Here is a 21,650-nt window from a genome sequence, read left to right on the forward strand (position 1 = left end):
CCTCCACTACTCAGTCCTTTTAAAATCCAGCTCTCCTGCAAGTTGATTTCACTTCCACATAAATCATTTCTTCTAGCTTGCTGGAAAGTTCCTTGGCTTTCTGCTTATGTCTGCAAGGACAGTTAGTTCCCTGTTGCTGCTGCCAAGTATGTAAACAACATGTTTCTTCTTTCTGTGGTGACAGGCACATCTCATCATCCTGGGTAGAAGCCCCTCTCAAATGGAGGCAGCAGACTCCGCACACATTGTTGCCCACGCTGCTGTCGCTTCAGGGAGACACGAGCACCATGGTGAGAAGAATCCTTTTCTCTTCTGTCTCACAGGCACCTGGGTCTATAAAGGAGCTGTCTTCTAGATGGGTTAACAGGTGAACAGAGCTGCGACACAGGCCTGTTCTATCTGATCATCTGCAGCTATGCTACTCTGCTGCTTTCCTCAGAGTCCTTTGGTTTCTCTCCCCTTCTAGCCTTCTTCTAATCTATTATTCTGAAATACAGCTAATCTCTATGCAAACGTAGCTGTTAAGAGCCCCAGAGCATCTGTACTGGGCTTACAGGGAAATCTGCTCTGCTTTCAGAGGTGATCTATTTTTAAAGATTGTTGTGGCAACAGCTTTGGCCTCTGGGCCAGCCGGCCTCCAGACACTGTCAGGGCTGAACTTTCCATCAGGATGAACTTACACGGCTTCAGGATTCCAAAAGGAAGTTGCCATTTATGGCTCATATGGTTTTTCGTATCCCCGCATAATAGGTAGAGCGTCAAGCTTAAGGAATTGTTTAATCCACCATCCTGGGCTCAGAGCATACAGAGCATACAACGTGCCTCCATTGGCAGAAAACACATAGTACTAATGATTTTTTTTTTTTTGGTCATAATATTCAGAAATGGAGTACAATTCATAAAGAAAACCTAGGGGTATATTCCAAGATATCAAATAAAAATAATTACGTACTGAATAAAATAAGGTCCACTGTGCTCAAAAGCATAAAATCAACATCTGGAAGGCATGGGGTTGATTCAGAAAGTAGAAGTCACGCTAAAATGAGGCCAGCACATGGGAGAAGGTGAAGGGAAAGCTTCAATGAGCAACCTGGTCCAAAAAGATCCATGGGCCAGGCAGGGAGCTTCAGTCCCCAGAGGAACTGATGAAGGGGGCATCAGCATTTATCCATCTGTCCATCACACCTTGCAGATCTCTCATTCTGACCTGCTAGAACTTGAAGCACCTTTTTAGATCTGGAGGAGCCTGTGTAAGGATGGAGAGAGGAGACAAGTGAACTTTCTTGTCCCCACTCCCTAGAACATTCCACACTAACCATCAGGTTTGCTTGTTGGTGCCTAAAATTCATGTAATAGGAGGAAAGTACTTTCTATTCCATACCTATTAATAAAACACTTAAAATACATGTTTGATGGAAACTCCTAGAATAGCAAGTCACAAATCTAAATGTCTACAGGAACCAAGCAAGCAATGTGAGTGAAGCAGGTGGTTATCAGAAACCAGCAGCAGCAGCAAGCATAGTTATAAATGGCAGCTAACTGATGGCTATAGTATGAGAGAGATGAAACAGAGTGGTGAGGACTGTTGCAAACTAAAACCCATACCTGCTACTTAGCTCCAGCCCCTGGCAGCCATGTGGAAGGGAGGCTTATATTAGCAGAGCTCCTTTTTTAAGAAAAGGTAGAAATTTCGAGTTTTATTGGAGAATCTTCAATTTTTTTAAAATTATTTTTTATGTTTTTAGAGACAGGGTCTCACTCTGTCACCCAGGCTGGAGTGCAGTGGTGCAGTTATAGCCACTGCAGCCTCAAGCTCCTGTGCTCAAGTGGTCTTCCTGCCTCAGCCTCCCAAGTAGGTGGGACTACAGGCGCACAGTGCTTGTACCCAGCTAATTTAAAATTTTTTTTTTAGAGACAGAGTCTGCCCAGGATGGTCTCGAATTCCTGGCCCTAGGCTACCCTCCCATCTTGGCTTCCCAAAACTCTGGGATAACAAGCATGAGCCACCACAGACCCAGCCCAATTTTTAACTGATGGTAACTAACTGAAATATGTTTAAGACTCTGAGTAAGTCAAAACAAGTGTGAAGGCTGGATCCGTGACTTTTGACCTGGAAAGCAAGAGTGTCAGGTTGCTGTCAGAGCTTTCCTGTTTTCCTCGGGGGTGTAAACTGGCAGAGTAAGGGGAGGTGGGTCCATTCCTGAATGAATACCAAACAGAGAGGAGGCTAAGACCAAAAGACCATCTTTTTGCCTAGAGGGATTCTGGTTTCCAGCACTTGACCCAGTGCTCAGTGTACTCACTGCAGGTATGAATTGAGTGGGACCTAGTGAATCTGTGCCCTAGAATGCTATTGTCCCATAGCTGTGAAGTTAGGCCACTCTGCTTTGCGTGATTTACAGAATCAGAGGCAATCCAATTTTAGTTATATATTTTTAGAAAGTTTTCCAATCTAAATATAGCACTCTATTGCCTTCTCTTAATTTGAAAATGATAATAATACCTATTTGATACAGATAATAAATATATGATAATTAAATGACCTCACACAGTTATAATATTAATAGCTACTGCTTATATATGGCATACCAGCAACGGTTCTCACCACATTACATTTATTAATTCAGAAATCCTTCCAACTCGATGAGATAGGTACAATTATCCCCATTTGTTGGATGGAGAAATTGAGGCACCCAGAGATTAGGTAATTTTTCCAAGGACCCATAACCAGTGAGTGGTAAAGATATGAACCCAGGCAGCCAACCACCCCAGAGGCTCTTTATGTCATGTCACATTATAGGGTTTGGCACTGCAAATGTCTCCTCCCTCCTTAGGCCCACCAAAGAATCTGTGAAGTGTGGGGCAGACAAGGGACACAGCAAGAATGAAGGCAGCCCAGAGAGAAGGGTTTGGAGTGCCGATGGGAAGGCCTGGGGCCCAGGAGCATGTGGAGAATCTCAGCTCCCACCTGCAGCAGCTGAGGGCATTTGGTGACGTGCACCCAGAAAGCTCACTTGCCAGTCAGAATTGAAATATGTGAGGAACCAGTTTGGGAGGCCAAGATGGGTGGATCACATGAGGTCAGGAGTTCGAGACCAGCCTGGCCAGCATGATGAAACCCCATCTCTCCTAAAAAATACAAAAATTAGCCAGGTGTGGTGGTGCACACCTGTAGTCCCAGCTAGTCAGGAGGCTGAGGCACAAGAGTCACTTGAACCTGGGAGGCAAAGGTTATACAGTGAGCCAAGATTGTGCCACTGCACTCTGGCCTGGGCAACACAGCAATACTCGGTCTCCAAAAAAAAAAAAAAAATGTGAGAAACATAAAGGAGATGGGTAAGAAGACAACTTCTCCCAGGCACAAGGAGTTGGGACTGATAGTTTTACAAATTGGGAAAGGGGGTAACTTCTGCATTAGGCCTGGAGGACTGGTTGCTTGAAGCAGAAGCAAAAGTGGGCCCAGTGGCTCACACTTGTAATCCCAGCACTTTGGGAGGCCGAGGTGGGTGGATCACGAGGTCAGGAAATAGAGACCATCCTGGCCAACATGGTGAAACCCCGTCTCTACTAAAAATACAAAAAAATTAGCTGGGCGTTGTGGTGCACGCCTGTAGTGCCAGCTACTCAGGAGGCTGAGGCAGGAGAATCACTTGAACTCTGGAGGCAGAGGTTGCAGTGAGCCGAGATTATACCACTGCGCTCCGACCTGGCAACAGAGCGAGACTCAGTCTCAAAAAAAAAAAAAGACGGAGAGACTCAGGAGCAAGCAAGAATCAAAATAATGACAGCAACAATGACAGTAACAACCACAGCAGCAGCACTTGGGCGCCTCTTGTATGCAGGTGCTGGTACTTCCACAGACATGCTCATTGAATCCTTTTAACAACCCTTGGAGGCAGGACAGGACCTCCCATTTTACAGATGAGTTCACACTGCCACCTCTTCGTACCAGAAAGTACCATGAATCTGAAGGACCTACTGTTTCTACTCTTTGCTGTACCCCAAAAGGACCAAGTCCCCATCAGTCTGTATGGTGCTCCTAGGCAGGCCCTTGTCAGATTCAGTACCTATCAACCAGAAGACACTTGAACTGTTTATCAACCTGATGCTGTTAGGAAAAAAGCTTACTGAGGCCTTAAAGGTGAGTAAATGCTAAGTGAGGAGCCAGGGCAGAGAAGCAGTGGGCTAGAAATAAATGCTGATTGTCCTGCAGCAACATGAAGTCCTGGAACAGGTGCAAAAAGAAGTATAAACCTTTGCCCCTAAGGCCTCAAACAAATCACCTAAATGGGCAAATCAGAAACAATAAAAGCAAGAAGAACTCTCAAACTGTTTCTACTCCATGAACATAGTTTAAAAACTGCTGCCATTGAAATCCTTGCACCCATAGTGGCAGATGTGGGAAAGGCTGAAAAAGAGCTCACCAGGCCAGCACGTGTTGCACGTGTGGGGAATCAGCTTCCCTCTAGAAGCAGAAATGCAACAGGCACCACCCAGCCAGGGGCTGCAGCAGGAGCACGGGTGGGTACATTCCCACCGTCTTTCATGTCACCTCCCTGCTGTCCCCTCACGTGGCCATTGCCCCCACAGCAGGAATGAAAGAAATCCACTGCGGCCTAGGTTTCTCCAGGCCTCTGCTGCCTCCACCAGGGAGAAATAAGAGAAGGCAATTTGCAACTTATCTTTGTGTAACAACTAAGGGGCAACCAAATCCCTTACAGCTCTCAACAGCACAGGACTTTCTGACCTGGACATTGGTTACTTCTAATTCAGAAGTCCTGGCTGGATCCCAGGAGCAAATCTGCATGTTCCACCCAGCACCAAGGGGGAATCTTAGCTCTGCTCTCCTGTGCTTAAACCTGTTTGTACCGAGTACAAAGACTTTTGGGGGGTTGGTTTTGGTTTTGAATTTTGAAGAAAATAATTATTAATGAGAAAAATTTCCCCTTTGAGGATTCTCTGTAGCCTGCCTGCTTGCGTGCGGAATGCCCATTGAAGGCATTGCCCTCTAACTAACAAAACGCCAGTGGCCAAGGAGCAAGTGTTTCAGTCTCAACGCACAAGCTAATCCTTTTGCTCTGTGCCTTCCCTGTATTCCTTATGCAGACAAAACTGCCCAAGAAGTCACGAAGGCTTGTGATCGCATAAAGATTCCCAATTCAGGCTCCTGGAATGTCATGAACCTGAGCCTGGCCAGCTTCCCAGAGCAGCCATAGACAAACTTGGTATTAACAGCTTTCCCAACCCTGCTAAGTGTTCAAGGCATTGGCTTTGTGTTTATAACTCATCTCCTAAAGGATATTAAAATGAAATGGTTCAAAGCCAAGAACATTTCAGCATCAGCCTTTGAGAGGCAGAGCCTGCTGAGTGCAGACGGCCTTGTTTGGAAGTAGCCCCATCTGCGGCCTGGGCTCTTGCAGGCTGGGGAGTTCTGCAGTGTCCAGTGACAGCAGATGGAATGGGCTCTGTCCGGTTAGAGCTTAGGGGGCAGGGGCTAACTAAGTGGATTCCTAAGATATAATTTCCTATGCACGAATATGTATATCCCCCCGCCCCGCCCCCACTGGTCCTAGCCTGTAGTCACATTTTACACAGTAGACTGGAAAAATGTCAGTATCAGGAGCTGGGCACTGCATCTCACCCAGGTCTCCTCTTTTTTACCTTACACGACCCTCCCTTTTCTCAACTCTTCCCCTGTGGCCTGCCTTCTCAGCTTGCCCAGTGCTGGGCCCTCCTGCCTCCTGCTCACTGGATTACTGATGTTCCTTGGGCCCTGTGTGTTCCAGAGAGACCAGAAATCAGGGACCCCCAGTGTACACAGGCCCTAGGTCTTGTGGGCCCCTGACAGGTAACATGGACACCTGGGAGCAGCCACAGTGAGGTGTCCTTTACCTTCCCATGCTCTTCTTAGCTGTCCCTGCTGCCTCTCATGATGCCTCCAACCGGAGCCTCCAAGCGGGGCCTGGTGGTACAGTCAAGTGAGAGTAAGCCATGGCTGGCCACACCTCAGCTGACTCTCTCCCTTCAGACTTCCCACTCCTCTGGGCCCCGTGCGCTCTGAGAGAACCTTCCTCTGTTGCTTCTCAGGGCCCATTTGTTTTTACAAAATGCACAACCAGCCTGAGTTTGGCCTTGCCTTTGAGCTCCCCAAGCAGCACATGTGGCATCCATCCCTGCTCTGTGCCCCACAGGGAGCAAGGGCGAAAGGGGAAGTGAGGGTGCAGTGGAGTGAGGCTGAGGCCCAAAGAAGGAAAGAGATGCCCCGTACTCTGTTTTCACTTGCATCAGGAGGATCCCTTCTCGGAAACTTTTGGAAGTCACTCTAGAGTAGTCACATCTAGGGGATTGGGGTCCAGGGTCACTCAGCAAGTTAGAGGCCAAGCAAGGCCTAGAATGGACCCCAGGTGCCACCCACTTACCACACTCCAGACCCAGAGAGGGAGTTGCCCCACCCCCACCCCTGCTGAGGGTGCAGGGCTCCAAGCAGCCCTAAAGGACAGGCAGGTAGGGGCTACAGGGCTTGGCAGCCCTTGGGGCCAGCGGAGAAGGAGAAGAGAAGGCCTGTTCCCCACCCAGGTGTATGCTATTGGCCCCTCTAGCTAGGGTAGAGCTGAAACCTCATCAAGCTTGCTCACCAGCTGCTGTCCCTTCATTGTGTCTGAGAGCAAAGCCTGTCCCTTCATTTCTCTCCTGGGGAGGCTGAAGTGCATGAGCAACATGGTGACCACGTTCCTGAGGTTCGGGTTTTTCACTTCTGGGCTGGTTTGTAATTTGTGTTCAGAATTTCTTAGAGAAGCCTACGTAACTTCTATCCCGACTCGGCTTCAAAAAGGATTTTTAAGGCAGCTTATGGAAAATGCATCTACATCACCAAGACAAGTGACAGGAACTTGAGGTTGCTGGAAGCCTTCACTACATGGTGGCCCCAAGTTATGGTGGCGGAGGGGGGCTGGTCACTTTCCTGGTGGTGAGGACACTTAAGGCAGGCAGATCCCAATGGTGACCAGGCCATGTGTGGACACGCTGCATATTTATACCCTGTGAGCCTCACGTGGTCTGCTGCCATTGGATCACTTCACTTTATGGATGCACACCTGTCCCTAGAGATGGCCACAGACTTCCTCGTATCACACAGCTAGTGAGCAGCAGCCCTGAAGCCATGTCACAGGCCCCTGTCTATGGCACTGTGAAAGTGTTCCTCATGAAGAGGGTCTCCTGTGGGGACCACTGAAGGTTCTAGGGTAAGGAAAGAGTCTCTTCCAGGCTTTGTGTGTTCTCAGACTTCCCGTGTGGCCTCCACAGGCTAGCAGCCTCGAACAGCAGCCCCCAGCAGGGTCTAAGTAGCTTCAATGTGTTCGTTTCCTGGGTGAGGGAGCTATTCTGAGTTAGCGCCAGGCTAAGATTTGGGACTTTCCATTTTTAAACTCCCTGGGGTCCTTAAAGCCTTTACCGTTGGTACAGAGTAGGGACTATTTCCTAAGACTGCTACCAAAGACAATCGTCACATTGTACACAGAGGCTTCCCTCTTAATGAAAACTGTCCTTCTGTTCCAACTCCTGCCTTAGGACAGCCACAGGGAAATGAACGCAGGGTTACTGAAATTTATTTTAATTAAAAGCCTCCTGGCCTCCCCGGCAGTGGGCAACATTGCAGTCCTGCATTCCTCTTGCTCTCGGGATGAAGCCTTGTTTTCTTTTGCCTGTGTATGAACATCTCTACACAGAATCTTTCAGGGTCTTTTGGAATGATGTGGCTCCAAGTCCTCAGACAGAGCCATCTGCAGAGATGTCAAACCACGCTGCCTACCAAGCCACACCTTCTCCCTGCTGTAACTCACAGCCAACCTAACCATTCTGTTAGAGTGGAAATAGAAGATTCACGGCCTTGGAACACCTATGCCATTAGGGCTCAGATTTACAAGCTAAGTCATGCTCCTGTGTTTTAGAAAATGACCTCAGCTTGTGCCCAGGCCTTCGGCATCAGATTGCAGAGGATTCTAGAAGTGGTTTTTAAAGGTAGGGATGGACTCGTGTGAGAGTGCTGAAACTGCTGGCTCTTTGTGAACCCACACCCTGTTTCAGGGCACAAGATTCAGGCCGGGAGGTGGCAGCCACTTTAAGGGGCTATGACTTCCTATCCCTCTGGAAATCCTGTTGTCACTTGTCCCAGGTGGAGATAGACTGGGATGTCCATTGCCAGGAGAATAAACTGCTTCTCAGGAAGTGACCCCTTTGCTGTAGTTATAGGACTCAATTTGCCCTCCCCTAAAAGACTGCTCATGTGGATTTAGTTCTCAAAGTTAATTTGGAGGTGAGGGGGTTGGGAGAAATAAGTCAGGATCTTGCAATAAAGGAGCTTTCTTGTATCCCAGATAAAGATAAAAGTGGTTTGAAATCTATAGACAGGGAGGGTGCCCACGTGGATGCACCAGACCTTCCTCTGTTCCTCAGCTCTAGACCATTTTAATATACAGGGGTCCTAACCTGAGTTCACAGATGCCTGATGTGTGGTTGGCTTGCATGTGACAACATCTGTCTGGGAACCCTCTATCTGGCCTTATCCCCCTGTGACTAGAGACCTACCAGGAACAAAAATGGGAAAAGCACAAAACCTTAGAGAAGCTAAGGACTTGAAGGAAGAGGGCAGCGACTTGAGGAGACGGTCCCCAGAGGGCAGATTCCCAGGCAGGGCCCATCTCTGTCTGCCCACCGCAACGCCTGGCCTTCTGTCACTTCAGCAGCCATGTTGCCTTCATGTAAGGAATACACTCCTTCCGCACTCTCCTCTCTTCGTTCCTCCCTCGCACCCATTCCCTCTTCCGGAGGTCCACGTACACTAACAAGCATCCTCTTTGGAAAATATGACTGGGAGTCCCTAAGTCTGAGGTTAGGAGCCATTTGCGCATTAGTTGAAATTGAACCCTGCAGCATCCTCCCTCGAAGCTTCTCTGTGAGCTGAGCTGCACTGAGGGACAGGAGCGTGCCATTCTCAGGTTGAGAGGACCAGCCCAAAGGGGCTGTTAGGGGAAGGAATACTGGGAGGTGGGAGAACATTACAAATAAAAGGGCTTGATATATGTGAGGTGCGGCTGTGTCCACCTGTGCCAGGGAGACCAGCTCCTACCCCAGGAGAGGGCAGGGAAATGCTTCCTAGCCCTTTTGGCCTCTGCCTTTCCCTGAGCGTGGCAATGCTGCTTCGGCCAAAGCCCAGAGTCTGAAACTCAGTGCACAAATTGCCCCATGCCTTATACATCTGCAAGTCTTCATAGTAAGGGCCCATCTTTAGGGACAAGGCTGAGATGCGGAAAGATCTTTACTTTTAAAAAGAATTACTCGGCTACATTCTTTAGTTAACTCCCAATTAACCAGAAAATTAAAATACCAAAAGAGTACTCCACTCCTGAATATCTTCATTCATTTTAGTCATGAATGTTCATCTCTGTAATGCTTTTATAATCAACAAAATTAATACCACTTCATCCTCAACATTTGCTGTCATTACATTATCAAAGTAGCCAAAGTTAATACTCAGTTTGCACATTAAATCTGTAACGTTTTCTCGCATGGGTCAGCTATGAGGAAGAGATGTAACATTTTCCATGTGGTAGATTTTCTCCCACCAAGACAAAAACTTCTGAGTAGTGCTCCAGAAATGCATCTGCTGGTGGCTGGGGACAGGCCCCATTGAAAGAGAGGGTCACAGGGACCCAGTTCAATTGATTTCTGCCTAATTGCAGACCCCAGGGCCAGCTGGCACTGAGTGCAATTCCTGCTCCTGTCTGGCAACTGTCTAAAATCTACACGGAGTAAATCTTGCAGATGAACATAACTTGTTTCAGACCTAAGCTATCTTTAGGTTGACTACATTTGGTAGACATTTCCCAAGTGTTTACGTCTCTCCTTTCTCACACAGATCCTACGGAATACAATTAGATCATTTCTTAAGACCCGCGATTCTCATTGTAAATTTCAGGCATGTTCTCAGAGCTCTTGAGGTGTACAGGGCTGTTTATCTGCAAAGGATGCTAGACTTCTGTGTCTTTTGAGTGCTCTGTGTGTTTTCATGTTTCTCTCCTCTCATTGTCCATTTCTGCCACTTGCTGCTTCCAGTATGCCTGCTATTTCAGCCCAGTATGGACACCCATAGCCACAATTATCAAAACTGTCCCTAAAATTAAAATCATCAACATTTATTGAGCACCAACTATAGGTCAGTCCTGTTATCATTTATTCGTGTGCATTAACCTGTTTACTTCTTACACCTCCTTATAAGGGAGTTATTAATATAATGGTCCCCCTTTTCAGATGGGGAACCTGAGACACACAGCAAGGCACACAGCTATAAGGGGTAGAGCCAGAACCTGGGCCCAGATAACGCAAGCCCAGAGCCTGCTCTCTTTGCCACTCACCCTGCTGCCTCCAAGAAGCAGCACACTTTACAGGGGCTAATTGGATTTTTGATCCTCATGTGCTCTAGATAGCTGTACCTGAAGACCATGGAGGCCACTTTGGAAGCACCTGGCATTACCGTCACAGAATGAGAAAAATAAATCCAAATCAATTCACTGGAAAAGATAATGAAACAGATAAAACGCTAGCTGGCCCAATCAAGAAAACAGAGAGAAAGTACAAATACAAAACTAGAAATGATAGAAAGGAATAACCAAATATTGAGGAAATTTCTAAAAGCATAAGATAATGGTTTGTACAGTGCTCCATAATAAATATGGTATTTCCAAGTAGAAATGTCAAGTAGACCACTGTATATATATATGGCTCATAATCTTCCCCAACAGACTTTATGTGCTTGTCATGTGTCACCATTAAGCTATCTTCAACAGGTGCTTCTGTGGGAGTCCTATGTCTCCCGGGAGAGGAAGCCGTCACATTTTCCTCTACTAGGGTAGGGGCAGCAAACTTATGCACATGGGCCAAATTTGCTCACCACCTGTTTTTGTAAATAAAGTTTTATTGGAACATGGTTATTCTCATTCATTTATGTATTGTCTGTGGCTGCTTTCATGCTACAACAGAGTTGAATAGCAACAATGGGGATCATATGGCCTGCAAAGCCTAAAATATTTACCATCCTGTCCTTTACAGAATAAGTTTGCCCAACCCTGTGCTAGAGCCCTGTGATTTTTCCAGTTTCAGACTAGTTTCTGTGCTGGTTTCTTGGTTCAGGATTTCCAGACCAAGTAGGTGGTACACATTCAGACTGCATATATGCTTATTTCAGGTATTCTTTTGCTAGTCAGAGCCTCTGGGTAGACACCCTTAAGTCTACACCTGGAACAAGTGCAATTGTTCTTATCTTCATTTTAGAGATTCCTGGCTTAGTCCGTTTGGGAAACTATAACAAAACACAATAGACTTAAGCGGCTTATAAACCACAGAAGTTTTTTTCTCACAGTTCTGAAGTCTGGAAATTCCCAGATCAAAGCTCTGGTAGATTTGGTGCCTGGTGACCTGCTTCCTGGTTCATAGACAGCTGTCTTTTCACTGTGTCCTCACAGGATGGAAGGAGTGAGGAAACTCTCTGATGTGTCTTTTATAAGGACACTAATCCCATTCATGAGGGTGCCATCCTCATGACTTAATTACCTCTGAAAGGCCTTACCTCTGAATGTCATCACCGTGGGGGTTAGATTTCAACACGTGAATTTGAGGGGGATAAACATTCAGACCATATCACTGCCTGTATTCATTTTATTTCCTGCATAACAAATTTGTTTACCATTTATTACCTCGCAGTTCTGTCGGTTAGAAGTCTGGTGTGGTAAGGCTTGCTTCTCTGCTAAGGCTGAAATTGCTTTGTTGGCCAGCTCCACTCTCAACTGGAGGTTGGGGTCCTTTCTGAAGCTCGTTCCTGTTATGAGCACAGTTCAGTCCCTTGCAGCTGCAGGACTGTAGCCCCTGTTTTCTGTAGAGCTGGTGGCCAGTGACCCCTCTCAGCTCCCATAGGCTGCTCTTGCTCAGGTCCTTCCACCATATCCCTCTCCATCTCAGCAGCAGGCACAATCCTTCTCATCAAATCTCTGTCATGCTTTCCATAAATATGACTTCCTTTTCTGCTACCAGCCAGAGAAAACTCTCTGCTTTTAAAGAGCAGCTGTGATTAAGTCTGGCCCAGGGGATAATCTGTTTTTGTTTTTGTTTTTGTTTTTGTTTTCTTTTGAGACAGGGTCTTGGCTTTGTTACCCAGGCTGGAGTACAGTGGTTTGATCACAGCTCACTGAAACCTCAACCTCCTGGGCTCAAACAATCCTCCCACTTCAGCCTCCCACGTAGCTGGGATGACAGGTGCACATCACCACATCTGGCTAATTTTTTTTGTATTGTTTATTTTTTGTTTCACCATGTTGCCCAAGCTGGTCTTGAACTTCCAGGCTCAAGCGATCCTCCCACCTTGGCCTCCCAAAGTGCTGGGGTTACAGGTGTGAGCCACTACCCCCGGCCATAATCTCACTTTCTTAAAGTCAGCTGTACCCTATAACATAAGCTCATCTAAGGAGAACTATATCTTCATACTCACAAGTTCCATCCATAACCACAGGGGAGGGACTACAGAAGAGCAAGGGTCATGGGTCACCTTAGACTTCTGGGGGCCACACCAGCTTTTTGCAGGGAGTTCTATTCAGCTTTCCACCACAAATGATCCTTAGGCTTCATCCCTAGTCCTACTCAGACTTAGAAAGCCTCAGTATTAGTAGATGGACCTTTTTTCTAATATGCTCATGGGCCATTCAACCTCAGCTCCCACTCGCTTCTCTGGCTTTTAGTTCTCTCGTCATTTTCCATACCTGAGGTTTTCTATTTCTTGCATTCAAGATTGGCATGCGTTTAAAAATATGTGTGTTATATTATAACCTGTATGTTGAAGTATTTGGAATGATTGGGGTTTTGAATGATTGCTTCCCTCAGCAGCATGTCAGCAATATTTTCCAGATTTTTCATGTTTTAGAAATGCGTACCAAGATTACCCTCCAAATCCATCAAAATAAGTGAACTTTCAGAGTCCTACCCTCAGTAAAGTTATAGTTACCCTATAACTAAGGTTATAGGAAGAACTGATGGTTGATCAACCTGAAAACTTACCAGTGTGTTCAGATCTAGGGCATAGTTTCTTCTTTTGCAGTAACTTTTCTTTATGTATCACCGGGAAAGCTAGATGTATGAAAATTAAGGAAAGTAGATTACGGTATCTTTCGAGACCTAAATTCTTTCTAATGAAACAGGCAGATTAATGGGCAAAGGGTAGTCTTTTTTTTTTTTTCTTGTCCCAATACCTCTTTTCAAATAGCTCAACACTGCTAACAGTATATTTATTCTGTTTCCATTTCAAATCTGTGAGCAGTTTTCAAAGTTATAATAAATGCTTTTCTTCAGATGTAGCTGAGCAGTATTTTCAAGAGAGCATGACTCATCTTAAGGATTCTGAAGGGATAGGAAGAGCCAAATTTCTTTCAATTCAAGATGAATTTTGCCATTTTCTACAAATGACTGGACAAAAAGAGGTGAGTGAGTTTGGATCACAATTGTCTAGTTATTCACAGTTGATATCCAAAGGGCTACTCCTTTACTCTGCAAGCATCCATTAAGCACCTATTGTGTGCAAAGCATGTGCCAGTCTCTAGAGGGACACATAAATAAGGCTAGGGCTCCTTTCAGGCAGCTTCCAGAGATACTTGCTCTTAGAAGCTAGGAGACTTCATGAGAATATAGATTGTCATGCCCACCTACAAAAGATCCTACAGAAATAGTGGACAGGCCCTGCTTATTGAAGTCCTGCAGATCTGGCTGGAATAGTGTGGCAGTTAGTGTGTCTAATCCCTCTCTCCTCAGTTTGGGTAATGAATGGAATTTGCATATCTAAGGAAAACTATACGGTGCAGAAGTTACAGCTCAGTTGTTTAGTATTGATTCATACAAGCATGATTTACATGGCTTATAAAAATAGAACAAATCCCAGACCTTATATTCATTGGTAATTAAACCCTTGGAAACGTATTCCTTGCAAAGCCTAGCATACCGTGGCTTTATTCTTTTGTATATGTGTGTGTATATGCATATTAATACATATATATGTCTCCAATCACCGACAGATACTGAGGAACAATTATATATATATATATATATGTGTGCATATATATGTATATATGTATGTGTATATATATGTATGTGTGCATATATGCCCACACCCTCTTCTCAGTGCACCTAAGTCCTGTTTACTCTTCACTCCTCTCTGTTAAACTTTTCTTTTTTTTTGAGACAGAGTCTCGCTCTGTCACCCAAGCTGGAGTGCAGTGGTGCAATCTCGGCTCACTGCAACCTCCACCTCCTGAGTTCAAGCAGTTCTCTGCCTCAGCCTCCTGAGTAGCTGGGATTACAGGCCCCCACCACCACACCTAGCTAATTTTTTTGTATTTTTAGTAGAGACGGGGCTCTACTAAAGAGCCAGTTTGCTAAAATCTTTTAGTGAGACGGGGCTCACCATTTGGCCAGGCTGGTCTTGAACTCCTGACCTCGTGATCCACCCGCCTCAGCCTCCCAAAGTGCTGGGATTACAGGTGTGAACCACTGCGCCCGCCTCTGTTAAGCTTTTCTTATCAGAGGTTAATGCCGTCTCAGTTTCCTAGAAAACTATACATGCATACATATATACACACATATGTACACAGTACATATATGTGTACACACACACACATCTATATACATAGTTGTTCCTCAGTATCTATGGGGGATTGGTTCCAGAACCCCCAAGGATACCAAACTCCAAGGATGCTCAAGCCCTTGTACAAAATGGTGTCATATTTGTATGTAACTTAGACATAGCCTCCTGAGTACTTTATATCATCTCTAGATTGCTTATAATACCTAATACAATGTAAATGCTATGGTAACAGTTGTTACACTCTATTTTTTATTTGTATTGTTTTTATTGTTGTATTGTTATTTTTGTTTTTTTCCCATATAATTTTTGATCTATGGATATGGAGGGCTCATTATATATTTTTTTCAACTCTAACCTATCATGGCAAATCTTGGAAATGAAACACTTTATTTCCCTTGCCATCTGTAGACCTCCTCCCCCACAGCTCTTTTCTCATCCTTAATCCCCCCACTACCCCCATCTTCTCTCAGTTAGGGAACATGGGCTTTTATGTAGATATACCCATGTTTCTCAGGCCAAAGTAGTGCCACAATCACCATGACAAATGGGAGTTTTCTTGGTCACCCAACCCCAGGGAGAGAAATACCTTCCAGGGGCATCATATTCCCTCCCCATCTCCCCTCACATCTCTAGAAGACTTAAGGGGAGTGCTCAGGTCAGAATAATGGGGCATCCATTGTTTTCCATCTTTAGTCCTGCCGCTCATCATCTCTTGCCTGGACCGCTGTAACAAGTTCCTGTCTCTCAGCTGCTTTTTCCATGCTTGCCCTCTTCTAATCTACCCAGAATAAGGAAGCCATGGTGACGTTTCCAAAAAGCAGATCTGACCAGTGAACACTAATTTGTAAAAGCCAGTCCACTGGCTCCCCGATGCCCTCAGGATAAACTAGAATCCTGACATGGCCCACGGTGTTGTCCATGACCTGGGCTCCACTGACATTTCCAGACTCATTTTTGCCTCCTCTCCCTGATCCATGTTCCTGCCACACTGCCTTTTCTAATTCCCACTTCCAGGCAGTGCCAGCTTTTGTTTCCTCCTCCTGGAAGGCCCTTCCTCATTGATCTCCAGGCCAATGCTAACCCATTCTTCATTTCTTATCAGCTTCTCTGAATCCTCTCCCCCAGGCTTCATTTAGACGTTCCCCATTATTCTTCCTTACAGAATCTATTTGATGTCATCAAATATTTGTAAGTATATATTCACGTGGATATTTAACATCTGTCTTGCAACTAGACTGAACCTGTGAAAGCGGAGACCCTCTTGCCTGTGGTGAGGAGTGATGAGCAGAGAGGTGGATGCATGTTTGGCCACAGGCCAGCTGGCTGTTCTGACTCCCATGGGCCATGCATCAGTTCGTCTGTACTGTCTGGCTTCCCACCATCGTGTCTTGCTGAGTCAGCCAGTGCTCACTGTCAGTGATGCTATGCCTCACTGCCCTTGCCCCGGTCACCCAGATCAGTGTTGATCAAAAGATGCACCTCACTCTCCTAAGCTGCCCTCAAAGATTTTAGCAAACTGGCTCTTTTCATTCTAGGGCCACTACCAGCCCATCCAGTGCCCTTATGATAATAGAAAAAGCTGCCCCTTCCTCAGGTAGATACCGCCCATGTTGGAGGGGACCAGAGGCTGGATTTCAGCCCTCCCCATGCTCTGGCCAGGCACCCCTGTGTGTGGCACCCCCTGCCCAGCCAAACATGGCCAACAAGGGCCGGGCCCAAGGACAGTCCCAGAGCCAAGAATGGGGCTGTGCTCAGGCCATCCCAGATGTTCCCACAGCACGTGGCCATTGGCACTGTGGAACATGATCTTTGGGGGCCGAAATGCCTTTTAAGGTAAAATGTAAGTGAAGGTCACTCTGCCACAGGTTAAGCTACTTTACGAGGGTTTGTCTTCTAGTTATGCCACTCTTTTGCTCAAGAATCTTCTCTGACTTCCTCAGCCTGGTCACTCACTGGCTGTCAACAGGCCATGTGCTCCTCCTGTGCTCCCAGTTGCCCATACCTTCTTCTCAGCCCACCTAAGTCCTCTTTACTCTTCACTCCTCTCCATTAAGCTTTTCCTAGCAGAGGTTGATGCCATCTCAGTTTCCTAGAAACTCGTGCCATTTAACTTCCTTCACATCTACCCCGTTTCCCCAGTCAGGCTGTAGACAGTAGCCAAAGCTTCATTTGAGAAAGGGAGTCTCCCTGGGTCTTCTCCCCATCACTGGCTCCTCTAAATCTGCCAGTCAATTCCCACAGAAATATTACCAAACCCAACACTCTCATCAGTCTAAGTCCTTGCTCTCAGAAGTTGGGAGATATGATGGGCTTTACCCTCAGGCAAGTCTAGATTTAAATTCTAGTCCCTCATGTACCTCAGTGGGGCCTCACTGGTGAGTTACACAATCACTCTGCCTCTACAGAGATTCCTCTTTCACCTGAGAAATTGATTTCTGCCTCATCAGCACATGTAATGTGGTTCCCCTACCCCAGCCCTAGCCCCTGACTTGTATTATTGCCAACAAAAAGATTAAAGGCCCCCCTTGTCCTTCTGTTTGTGGAGCACTTTCAGGACACCTTTGGGGCTGTGTCATGAGGAAGCTCCCATGGTCCGTGCTGTATTTGGCAGTCAAATTCAGCATCCATGCTCTGCAGCTGATGTCGTGCCTTCATGTGGAAGATCGTGGAAGAATTTCTGGAGGAAGTATGGAGGATTGACATACTTTAACAGGGTTTTCCCCGCATATTTTGGTGTCCGAAGAAGCTAGTATCAGGAAATGATGTGTCCTGACCAATTCATATTTTTTATTCCATGTTAGTATAAATAAATTGGATAAACCAAACAAAATGTCACATCATGTTGGAATGTTTACTTTCAGTTTCCTAAACGATTTCCTATGAGAATGGTAAAGCCTGGAGTGTGTTCAGGATGTTCTATACATAGATAATTTGCCCAGGAACACTGTATTTTCACTTCTGTAAGAATGGCATTGCGGACAGAGGGAGAAAAGCATGGGACTAAAATGTATGAAAATTAGGCCGCGCATTGTGGCTCGTGCCTGTAATCCCAGCACTTTGGGAGGCCAAGGTGGGCGGATCACTTGAGATCAGGAGTTCAAGACCAGTCTGACCAACATGGTGAAACTCTGTCTCGGCTAAAAATACAAAAATTAGCTGGGTATGGTGGTGGGCACCTGTAATCCCAGCACTTTGGGAGGCCAAGGTGGGCAGATCACTTGAGGTCAGGAGTTCAAGACCAGTCTGGCCAACATGGTGAAACCCTGTTTCTACTAAAAATACAAAAATCAGCCAGGTATGGTGGTGGGCGCCTGTAATCCCAGCTACTTGGGAGGCTGAGGCAGGAGAATCGCTTGAACCTGGGAGGTGGAGGTTGCAGGGAGCTGGGATCATGCCACCGCACTTCAGCCTGGGAGACAAAGAGAGACTCTGTCTAAAAACAAAAAACAAAAAACTCCAGATTTCCACCTGCTGTTGTAAAATGGAAGATCTGCTGAGATGTATTTTAAAAAAAAAACAAGTATGAAAATTGCTGGCTGGATTCAGATCCTAGCACCAACATAGCTGAGTCCTCTGACTCTGAGCAGGTTTCTTAACTGCTCTGTTCCTGTTTCCTCCTCTGCCTAATGAGGATTAAAATTTTACCCATCTAAAGAAGACAGCAAAAATTAAATGAGATTACACACAATTGTGTGTGTTCAGCACAATTACTGACATGTGAGGACTGATCCATGTCAGCTTTTGTTCTTACTACTCAACTGAAATGGATTCCTGTAATGGCTGAGTGGGTTTATTTTGCCAGGTGTCCTTTACCTGGTTTATTTTACCAGGTGTCCTCTCTCTTCATAGTTTACACCTTTCTTCACATTTGTGTTGTTTCCTGACTCCTGTTCAACCAGAGGTGATATGATTTTGCTGTGTCCCCACCCAAATCTCATCTTGAATTGTAGTTCCTATAATACCCATGTGTCATGGTAGGGACCTGTGGGAGGTGATTGAACCATGGGGGCGGTTACCCCCATGCAGTTCTTGTGATAGTGACTGAATTCTCACAAGATCTGATGGTTTTATAAGGAGCTTTTCCCCCTTTGTTCAGCACTTCTGTCTCCTGCTGCCCTATGAAAGAGGTGCCCTCTGCCATGATTATAAGTTTTCTGAGGCCTCCCCACCCATGAGGAACTGTGAGTCAATTAAACTTCTTGGCTTTATAAATTACCCAGTCTCAGGTATCTCTTCATAGCAGCATGAGAACGGACTAATACAAGAGGAGAATAGGCTCAGCTCATGAGACTACCACACCCATGTGAAAATATACAAGTTATGTAATTTTCTTAAGAGGCACTGATCTTAATCAGCCTTTGAACTTGTTAACTAGATAGCTTTTTGTTCCTTTCACAGAGAGCAACCTCGATCCTGAGAGAGTCCCTGGAAGCCAAAGTGGGAGTATTTGGCGATTTCAGTCCCGAGGTGGCAGAGACATACTGGCTCCTGGGAGGAGCAGACCTGGTGCAGGGGAACCACAGTGAGGCCCACAAGAAACTGAAGAAGGTAAAGCTGGAACCAGTACGAACACAAGAGTAGGCTCTCCCTCCCCTCTCCAAGGTCAATTTCTCTCCCTCATGGTGGTTCTTTTAAATGAAACTTTAGAAGTGGCTTGTTTAGATAAGATGACATCACTTTTGTGGTAGATCTAAGCTAATACTTTTTGGGTAAAAGACATAGTAAGCCTCTTAGACATATATGTTTTTTAAATGAATTATCAATTATTTTTACTACGCAAATATTTTTAATTTTTTACATAGTATAATTTATCAGTCCTTTATGTTTGTGGTGCTCTCTCTATATACTGAGTTTATAGAGGAATTCTCTTACGTATTCTTCAATTGTCATTCTTCCTTTTCTTCTTTTAAATTTGGAGTTTATTTGTGTGGATGGCATGAGGAATGGATCTAATCTTACCTTTTTTCCAAATGGCCACCCAGTTGTCCAGCACCATTTAATTAGAGAGCCCATCTATGCTCCAGTGACTTCAGATAACACCTTCATCATATACTGATTTTCCTTATGGACTTAAGTCTATTTCTAGATTTCTCTTCTCTTCCACTAGTCTTTCTGTTTATTCATGTGTCAATATTTCACAGTTTTAACTCCAGAGATTTTACAGAATGATTTAATTGATAGGAGTAGACACCCCTTATGGCTTTTCTTTTGCTAGAATATCAGGTGTTCTAGCTATTCTTCCATGTTTCTTTTTCTACATGAATTTCTGTATCAATTTGTCTAACTCCATAAAGAGCTTGCTGGTATTTTTACTGCATTACTTTTAAATAAATCTTGTGAAAATTGACAACTTTGTGATATTGAGTTCTTCTATCCAAGAACAAGGGGTATCTTTCCATTTCTTCATGCCTACTTTTATATCTTTCAGGCACATCCAAAAGTGTTCTTCATATGGGTTTTGTATATTTCTTATTAAGTTTAATTCTAACCATTTGATCTTCCTTATTACTATTATAAATGGAGATTTATCTACTGTTATATCTTTTGATTTATTTTTTTACATATGAACCCAGTTGGTTTCTCGGTAAATTTTATATCCTGCTAATTGCTTCGTTTATTGCTTGAGTTAATTCAATCATTGATTCTCCCAGGTTTTGGGGGTATTCTATTATATCATCTGCAAATAGACTTAGTTTTACTTTATGCTTTCCAGTTCTTATGCCTCCAATTTATTTCATTTGTCTAATTGCATTTGCTTATACCTCCAATATAATAATAAACAGCAGTGGAAATAATGAGCATCTTTGCCATGTTCCTGATCTTAGTGTAAATGCCTCCAGTGATTCTTCATTTAATAGATGCTGGTTTTAGAATTAAGGTTTATATATTTTATCATGTTAAGAAAGTATCCATCAATTTCTATTTTCATGAGTGCTTTTTTAATTAGAACTAAATGTTGAATTTTACCAAAGGCTTTTTCAGCATCAGTGGAGATTATCAGATGGTTCTTCTTAGATCATTTAAATAAATCACAATAAATAAATTTATTTCACACTACCAGAGATTGGGCAATTTATAAAGAAAATAAATTTATTTATTATAATTCTAGAGCCTGGGAAGTCCAAGATCCAGGGGCTGACATTTGGCAGGGGCCTTCCTGCTGCATAATCCCTTGGCAGAAAGTGAAAGGAAATGAGAGAGAGAAAGGGAGAGAGAGAAAAGGAGGCCAAACTCAGCTGTTCATAATGAAACCACTCCCAAGATAACAGCATTAATCTGTGCGTGAGGGCAGAGTCCTAATGGCCTAATCCCCTTTCATTAGGCTCCATCTCTCAACAGTGTTGCATTTTGGATTAAGTTTCCAACACATGCTTTTTGGGAGGCACATTCAAACCATAACAGATGTTGATTCTATATGCTAACATTTATTGTAGGATTTTTGTGCCAATATTTGTATGCATTATTTGTTTAAGGACCAATGTTATATTTGCTTATAAAAATAATTTGGAAGTTTACCTTATTTTTCGTGCACTGAAAGAATTTATGTAGCATTGAAACTCTGTAGTCTTTGGAGGTTTGTGTCTTCTGTGACATCCTTTAGGCCTGGTGCTTCTTTTGTAGGGAAATTCCTTGATAATTTTCTCTATTTCTTTTACAAAAAGTGGTCCGTTGAAGCTTTTTGTCCCTAATGGGGTCATTTTGGCAAACTGTATTTTTCTAGATAATTATCCATTTCACTTACATTTTCAGATTTATTCGCATGGAGATTTGAAAAGTGGTCTCATGAATTTTAAAACTTTCTACTTTTTAACAGTTATTTTCCCATTATAATTTCTTAGTTTTATATTTTGGTTTTCTCCCTTTTTCCTTGACTTAGTTTGTCTATTTTGTTAATTTTTTCAAAGAGCCAGGACTTTAATCCCATAAATCCTATTCTCTATTTCCTTAATTTCTGATTTTATCTTTATTATTTCTG

General features: G+C 44.5%; 1 protein-coding gene across 6 annotated transcripts in view; it reads left to right on the forward strand.

The window, feature by feature from the left end:
* The window catches only part of TTC23 (tetratricopeptide repeat domain 23), a 111,443-nt gene that overhangs the window by 74,325 nt on the left and 15,468 nt on the right, over positions 1-21,650 (forward strand). For all 6 annotated transcript variants that reach the window (XM_026455449.1, XM_026455448.1, XM_026455451.1 and 3 more), the window contains exons 7-9: positions 185-290; positions 13,390-13,517; positions 19,073-19,222. In XM_026455449.1, coding sequence (XP_026311234.1) covers positions 185-290; positions 13,390-13,517; positions 19,073-19,222 — 384 coding nt within the window. The remainder of the gene's footprint in view (positions 1-184; positions 291-13,389; positions 13,518-19,072; positions 19,223-21,650) is intronic.

The sequence above is a fragment of the Piliocolobus tephrosceles genome, chromosome 6 (assembly GCF_002776525.5).
Source record: "Piliocolobus tephrosceles isolate RC106 chromosome 6, ASM277652v3, whole genome shotgun sequence".
In the NCBI taxonomy this organism is placed as follows: Eukaryota; Metazoa; Chordata; class Mammalia; order Primates; family Cercopithecidae; genus Piliocolobus; species Piliocolobus tephrosceles.